Below are 7,922 nucleotides of genomic sequence, written 5' to 3'. Positions count from 1 at the left end.
GCAGTGTATATATACAGGACAGGAGGAGTGGTACTGTGCAGTGTATATATACAGGACAGGAGGAGTGGTACTGTGCAGTGCATATATACAGGACAGGAGGAGTGGTACTGTGCAGTGCATATATACAGGACAGGAGGAGTGGTACTGTGCAGTGTATATATACAGGATATAGAGGTGGTACTGTGCAGTGTATATATACAGGACAGGCGTAGTACTGTGCAGTGTGTATATATACAGGACAGGAGGAGTGGTACTGTGCAGTGTATATATACAGGACAGGAGGAGTGGTACTGTGCAGTGTATATATACAGGACAGGAGGAGTGGTACTGTGCAGTGTATATATACAGGACAGGAGGAGTGGTACTGTGCAGTGTATATATACAGGACAGGAGAAGTGGTACTGTGCAGTGTATATATACAGGACAGGAGGAGTGGTACTGTGCAGTGTATATATACAGGACAGGAGAAGTGGTGCTGTGCAGTGTATATATACAGGACAGGAGGAGTGGTGCTGTGCAGTGTATATATACAGGACAGGAGGAGTGGTGCTGTGCAGTGTATATATACAGGATAGGAGGAGTGGTACTGTGCAGTTGGTATATACAGGACAGGAGGAGTGGTACTGTGCAGTGTATATATACAGGACAGGAGGAGTGGTACTGTGCAGTGTGTAAATATACAGGACAGGAGGAGTGGTACTGTGCAGTGTATATATACAGGATAGGAGGAGTGGTACTGTGCAGTTGGTATATACAGGACAGGAGGAGTGGTACTGTGCAGTGTATATATACAGGACAGGAGGAGTGGTGCTGTGCAGTGTATATATACAGGATAGGAGGAGTGGTACTGTGCAGTTGGTATATACAGGACAGGAGGAGTGGTACTGTGCAGTGTATATATACAGGACAGGAGGAGTGGTACTGTGCAGTGTGTAAATATACAGGACAGGAGGAGTGGTACTGTGCAGTGTGTAAATATACAGGACAGGAGGAGTGGTACTGTGCAGTTGGTATATACAGGACAGGAGGAGTGGTACTGTGCAGTGTATATATACAGGACAGGAGGAGTGGTACTGTGCAGTGTATATATACAGGATATACAGGTGGTACTGTGCAGTGTGTAAATATACAGGACAGGAGTAGTACTGTGCAGTGTGTAAATATACAGGACAGGAGGAGTGGTACTGTGCAGTGTATATATACAGGATATACAGGTGGTACTGTGCAGTGTGTAAATATACAGGACAGGAGTAGTACTGTGCAGTGTGTAAATATACAGGACAGGAGGAGTGGTACTGTGCAGTTGGTATATACAAGACAGGAGGAGTGGTACTGTGCAGTGCATATATACAGGATATGAGGAGTGGTAATGTGCAGTGTATATATATATATATATACACAGGATATAGAGGTGGTACTGTGCAGTGTATATATACAGGATATAGAGGTGGTACTGTGCAGCGTATATACACAGGACAGGAGGAGGGGTACAGTGCAGTATATATATACACAGGAGGAGTGGTGCTGTTCTATTACACACAGGAGCTGCCTCTTGTACCTGCACAGACTTGTTTCCTGTGTTGTGTGATCTTCCTTCTGATGGTTTTATTACTCGTTATTTTATCTCCTCGTGGTTATAAAGTTGTGATTGTGATTTATTGCTGCAGGCACAGATTATGGATTTTGAGATAACATCACTGACATGGCCGCTCCGGGCGTGGGTTTACTTGGGGCTGCAGACACTGATGCATCACTAGATTTTAGTAGTTAATTTGTTTCTCTATAGGATCAGTGATGGTGCAGAGCACTGGCGACTTGTCCCCCTATGCAGGGCACCAGTTTCACCAATGTGAATAGCTTTGTTAAAGCGCAGCTGTCATCAGGATTGTGCTCAGTAACCGCATACACTGTCAGGTGGGTGACAGTACACTGATTCATATGATACCTGTGATGAAATCCATCCTGTGGCTCTTGTGGAATCTTTGCTTTGTTTACAGATAATGATATGCTTGTGCTCCGGGGCGGCGCTCTGCTTACATGTTAATCTGTATGCTCTTATGACAGCTCACTGTGCCTTCACGGACCTGCCTCTTATATTATATAATGCATCTAGTAGTGTGGGGCGAGGTTATAGGAGGCAGATCAGTGATCTGTCAAGAGCATACAGATGGATATGTAAGCAGTGCACCAGCTAGAGCACCCCCCACAGGCTGCCCTGGAGCACAAGTTTATCATCCCCAAACAAAGTAAAGCTTACACTACAGGATGGATTTCTTTACCAGGTATCGTATTAGTCAGTGTAATGTCGCCCACCTGACAGCTGCGCTTTAAGGGGCCTCTGTTGCATGGCAGCCATCTTTTATCTGCACCGTCCCCTTTCTCTCCACCCTTCCATGATCTATGGAGCTGTCAGAGGGGCGCAGACTGTGGCAGTCAAGCAGGTGGGACAGTGAGTAGAAGGGTTTGGCCGCCATGATGCTCTGAGCTGCGGGATTTGGTTTGAACAGTCAGCACCTTTCACAAGGATTTTGTTTCTTGTAAGTTTGTTCACCCCAGCAGATGAGATAATCGCCAAAGATGTACTGCAGCAGCTTTAGGACTAGGGGGACAAGGTGCAGCTGCCACCGATCTCCCCACTAGGAGCGTTCAAGCTGCTGACGCCTGAGAATCAGTCCTGCTATATCAGCCGTGGTCCCACGAGGAGACATCGCTCTACACTACATGGTCAGAGCACAATCCGTTAGGTTGGCCATCACCTCCCATCCGTCACCCCATTATCAGTGCAGGGACTGATGGGCGATCAATGGTTCTGAAGTGGCCGGCCCCCCCAGCAGTAGACACCAGAGAGCAGTAGAGTGAAGTCACTTTATTATATTAAATATTACAATAAAAAAATACATTTACATTCAGATTCCTGGCACAAAATGGGGAAGGAAAGTGGCGAAAGGCAATCACAGCCACCGGAACCGGGACGGGACGGGACAGGGTTAGTGTCCAGATCTGAGAGGCTGAGTCCAGTGGGGGTCCAGTCCAGCATGTTCACATCACATTGGCACCACTTGTCCTCCTGAAATGTCCTCTACACAATGTACACGGGGGTCCGTGGCCTCAGTGGATGGAGCCCTCCTTGTCGATCTTGCAGTACAAGTACATGGACACGACCATGGCGGCCAGCTGTGGAGACCAGACCTCAGTTTACCATGTGCTGGCCTGACCCCTCCAGCGCCACCCCCCATACACAAGCTGTATGTGATAGTGCAGTCTCTCACCACAGGGACAAGGGTGACTTCCCCCCCATCACTTTAAAAGGAAACTCATCACCAGGATTTCACCCTATAAAGGCATGGCTATAATGGCGCTGATCCCTGATGTGAAGGATCCGCTCAGTGTTTAATACTAGTCTTCTGAAAACATCTTGTGTGCTCCAGGGCAGATTTCGGGGCATGGTCTTCTCTGCCCCCCACCAGCCTCCTCTGTTTCTTCTGCAGGTCACTAACCTGCCTCCTTTGTGATAGCTGGCGGCACGTGCACAGTTCAGAGAACCAGAAGACTCTGCCCCCCCACGTCCGCCCCCAAGCACAGAAGACATCCTGTAACACAGGTGAGTATTAACCACTGAGCGGACCCTTCACTTCAGGGATCACGGCGCCATTATGGCCATGACTGACTTTATAGGGTGAAATCCTGCGGACAGGTTTCCTTTAAGGATCCAGCCTTCACTGCCACTGTGGACAGCGATCTACTCCAGCCTCACCCAGAGCAAGCGAGTGCAGCTCTGGATGTGTGTGGAGCAGATCTGCATTATCCCGCTGGCCACCTACCTCCAGTGCACAGATCCCTGCGGCCACTCCACCCACGATGGCGGCGTTTGACTTCAGAATGTCCACGATTTGTCTCAGACAGCCCTGTGTGGAGAGGGTCAGGTCAGCGACTGCAGGCACACACAGTGCTCGGCACATATGGCACTTACCGGTTTGTCGCTGGCTTGTGCCGCCTGCATGGTGCACGTGGAGACGGTGGAGTTGCAGCATGGCGCTGGGTAATACCCATTTGATTGCACAAACGAAGAATTATTGAAGTCGCTGTAGTTGCTCATTCCACAACACTTCAGCTGTAAGAGAAGCAGAGCGTGCAGTGAGGAAGGGCACAGACGGCCGCCATCATACAGCACCGCACCACCATCATACAGTACCTCAGACATCATGTCGTTCCAGATCTTAGTCACGTCCTTATTTTCTCCATAGTCTTTCTGTAGAACCGGAGTCAGAACTGAAGTCAAGAAGGACTCAGCCTAAAGAAAGAAGATGGATCAGCAGTTCAGGAGGGGCACCGCTTATCCAGGACCACACGTCACAGAAGGAGCAGCTGCATCAAGTGTGGATGGAAAGGGCAATCAACGCCGGCCACCAAGAGACAGTCTTCTGGTCTCCAAGGCGCCACAATATGGACCAAGGTTAGGGGCAGCGCTCATGTGACCTGCTGCAGGGGCCAGACCCTCGCCACAATCATGTGCACATGGCACCATTTTCTGCTGGGGAACAGTCTCTGCTGTTTCAGGTGACCCCCAGACCAGAGGCAACATGAACATTCTCATCACTGATGGAGCTACAGATGCATCCCACCCCCTGATCCTGACAACCGAGAAAATCATGACTCCTGAAGTGTGTGGCTTCATTGTTCCTGGGAGGGTGTGGGCATGGGTCAAAGGTCATTAGCAGGGAGACTTACCACAGAGGAATAAACCAGAGCGACCACTGCACCAGCGACCTCCGCGATGAAGATGATCAGCACAATGCAGAAGAACTGAAGCCAAAAAAAAAAAAAAAAAGTTATCCAGTACACTGCTAACAACCCCCCTCTGGATGTGGCTTCTGCCACCCCAGATCTCCCTCCAGCCTGTGTCTACCATCACAATTCCCACATAGGACGCTGCTCCAACCCCCCACCCAACGTGAATACCGACTGCCAACCCCCCCACCACCACCACCACCATGTGGGACTGCGCCAGCAGTAGAGGATAAGCGGCACCTTCTCACCGTGATCAGCAGACATTTGCTCTCCTTCTGCGCTCCGCAGCAGCCAAGGAAGCCGAGGATCAGCAGCAGCGCCCCAATGGCGATCAGGAAGTAGCCGACATTGACAAACTGAGTGGCCACGTTGTTTGGCATCGTGCCAAATATCTTCAGGAAGGAGCCGCTGTCCACACTCACCCAGATACCGACTCCAAGCAACGTGCCCCCGGCCAACTGCAAGCAGGAGAACAGTTTATATACAGCCCCCAACAGTCCAAGGGTCCCGGGAACAGAGCTCTCATCTAGGCCCCCAAAGCTGCTGACCATAGAGGTCAGCACATGCAGAAAATATCGGGGTGTGACCAATCTGCCCCTCACTCCTGGTATATGGGGTCCTGGCCTGTGTAGAGCCCGGCCAGGCAGTGGCCCCTTCCAGGATGGGTCCACGGAGGTAATCAAGCGTTGCCACCACCATTCTGGCCGAAGCCTTCAAACAAGTGCAGATTGTCAATGAAAAAAAAACACTGGGCGTACGGCCATGAGCAGGAGGGGCCGTCACCAGGTACTTCTACCGCCTGCCATCATCCCTGTGACCCAGCCGCACCCAGTGCCATAAAGCCGAGACACTAAATACCACTGCCTCTGTAATAGGGCCGACACCCAGCACGTCACCATAGTCCTCAAGACCAACCTATACACCACCCAGGAAGGGGACACAAGCCCATCAGGCTGAGGGCAATCGGCCCAGATCAGGCAATGTTCCCTTCCTGGATAGGAGCCATTGTCAGAAAGTGACATTATATGGAGGACCTGGGGCACAGGGCTGAAATATGAAGCCGCTCATCAACTAGAGGTAGAATTCCCCCAATGCAGAAGTGGTACAGTCCATGCAGGTGGCCGCTGCGGCGGACGGGAGCACCTACACATTATGTAAAAATATTACCCGTTAATATCACATACCCCATCCCCCCCCTCCCCAAAGCCATCCCCCACAGTCCCCCCCCTCCCCCCAACACAAAGCCACCCCCCACAGTCACCCCCCCCAACACAAAGCCATCCCCCACAGTCACCCCCCCCCCCAACACAAAGCCATCCCCCACAGTCACCCCCCCCCCCAACACAAAGCCATCCCCCACAGTCACCCCCCCCCCCAACACAAAGCCATCCCCCACAGTCACCCCCCCCCCAACACAAAGCCATCCCCCACAGTCACCCCCCCCCCAACACAAAGCCATCCCCCACAGTCACCCCCCCCCCCCCAACACAAAGCCATCCCCCACAGTCACCCCCCCCCCCCAACACAAAGCCATCCCCCACAGTCACCCCCCCCCCAACACAAAGCCATCCCCCACAGTCACCCCCCCCCCCCCAACACAAAGCCATCCCCCACAGTCACCCCCCCCCCCCAACACAAAGCCATCCCCCACAGTCACCCCCCCCCCCAACACAAAGCCATCCCCCACAGTCACCCCCCCCCCCAACACAAAGCCATCCCCCACAGTCACCCCCCCCCCCAACACAAAGCCATCCCCCACAGTCACCCCCCCCCCCCAACACAAAGCCATCCCCCACAGTCACCCCCCCCCCCAACACAAAGCCATCCCCCACAGTCACCCCCCCCCCCCCAACACAAAGCCATCCCCCACAGTCACCCCCCCCCCCCCAACACAAAGCCATCCCCCACAGTCACCCCCCCCCCCCCCCAACACAAAGCCATCCCCCACAGTCACCCCCCCCCCCCCCAACACAAAGCCATCCCCCACAGTCACCCCCCCCCCCCCCCCAACACAAAGCCACCTCACCCAACACAGTACAGCCCCTGCAGCCGTGGGGGGGGGGGGGGGGGGTCTTCTATACTTACAAATATGGCCAGGTTGAACAGGACCATCAGGACTTTGATACAAGTGAAGCAGCTCATGGTTCCTGGAAAAGATCAGGGAGGAGGTTACAGAGAGCAGGACCCCTGTGACCACAGCCATCCACAGCCCAGCACAGCGCCCCCTGTGGTCAGACAACCCATCACAATAAAGCTCCAGTTGTGATGGGGGACTGAGCGCTACGTGCATCCCCCCCCATCTTTCTTTATTGAGGTCCCATTCTACACTCCACGGGCAGCACTGGTTGTGGTGACACGCTGTGATCAGATTAAAGACAAACTCACAAAGTCACAACTGGACTAAATGCTCCATCATTACAGGTGAGAAATCTGTACAGCACAGCAGGGGTTAACCACTGCAGGTGCCGGATTGTGCAGCCTGCCACCTGAATAACTGGAGGGGACGGGTGCGGTCTGAACAGTGACCTACAGGAAGGAGGCACAAAATCAAAATCCTCCGCACCAAGATCAATGAGTCCAGGAGAAAGAGGCGACAGATGGAATAAAGGCGAAGAAGTTCCACAGGTGTGTACACGAGTACTAGAGCCCCCGAGCCGGACAGGAGCCCCCCCACAACAGGAGCTGCCCAACAGCTGCCCCCTACCTGAGCTGCCCAACAGCTGGAGCTGCAGCCCCTCGCCCCTCCACCCTCCACCCTCCACCCTCCACCCTCCACCCTCCACCCTCCACCCTCCACCCTCCTCACCTCTTCTGTTGCCTCCACTCAAGTGTCCAGAGCTCCACACCTGTGTGGCCTTATATCTGCACCTGCAGCCAGGGGCGGGGCCAGGCAGCTGCCAGCCAATCCCCTGTGTCCGGGCTGCAGGTAGCCCCCCTCCCCTGATGCACTTTCTGAGTTCTCCTCCCCCGTCTCATCCCATTCATAGGGTGTGATTCATCGTCACTGTTTCTCCACTTTTCTGAATGATTTCCGTCTTTTTGAGTAGAAAAGTCACAAAAAACAGTTAAAGACAAAAATAAAGAAGCGTTTTTCATTTTGCACCAAATTCATGAACGGCGTGCACCATTTTGAA

General features: G+C 52.8%; 1 protein-coding gene across 1 annotated transcript; it reads right to left on the bottom strand.

Moving 5' to 3' along the window:
- Positions 1 to 2,851: 2,851 nt before the first annotated feature.
- Positions 2,852 to 7,687, bottom strand: TSPAN1 (tetraspanin 1). The gene is made up of 8 exons (XM_073644048.1): positions 7,595 to 7,687; positions 6,874 to 6,935; positions 5,037 to 5,246; positions 4,729 to 4,803; positions 4,193 to 4,291; positions 3,971 to 4,111; positions 3,822 to 3,905; positions 2,852 to 3,174 (listed from the first exon to the last, which is right to left on the bottom strand). The coding sequence occupies exons 2-8, from the start codon at positions 6,928 to 6,930 to the stop codon at positions 3,109 to 3,111; spliced, it is 732 nt and encodes a 243-aa protein (XP_073500149.1). The 5' UTR covers positions 6,931 to 6,935; positions 7,595 to 7,687; the 3' UTR covers positions 2,852 to 3,108.
- Positions 7,688 to 7,922: the final 235 nt, after the last annotated feature.

Source organism: Phyllobates terribilis, unplaced genomic scaffold, assembly GCF_046119375.1.
Source record: "Phyllobates terribilis strain yellow unplaced genomic scaffold, ASM4611937v1 Scaffold_8__6_contigs__length_399053987, whole genome shotgun sequence".
NCBI classification, from domain to species: Eukaryota; Metazoa; Chordata; class Amphibia; order Anura; family Dendrobatidae; genus Phyllobates; species Phyllobates terribilis.
This window is presented reverse-complemented; position numbering and strand designations above follow the sequence as displayed.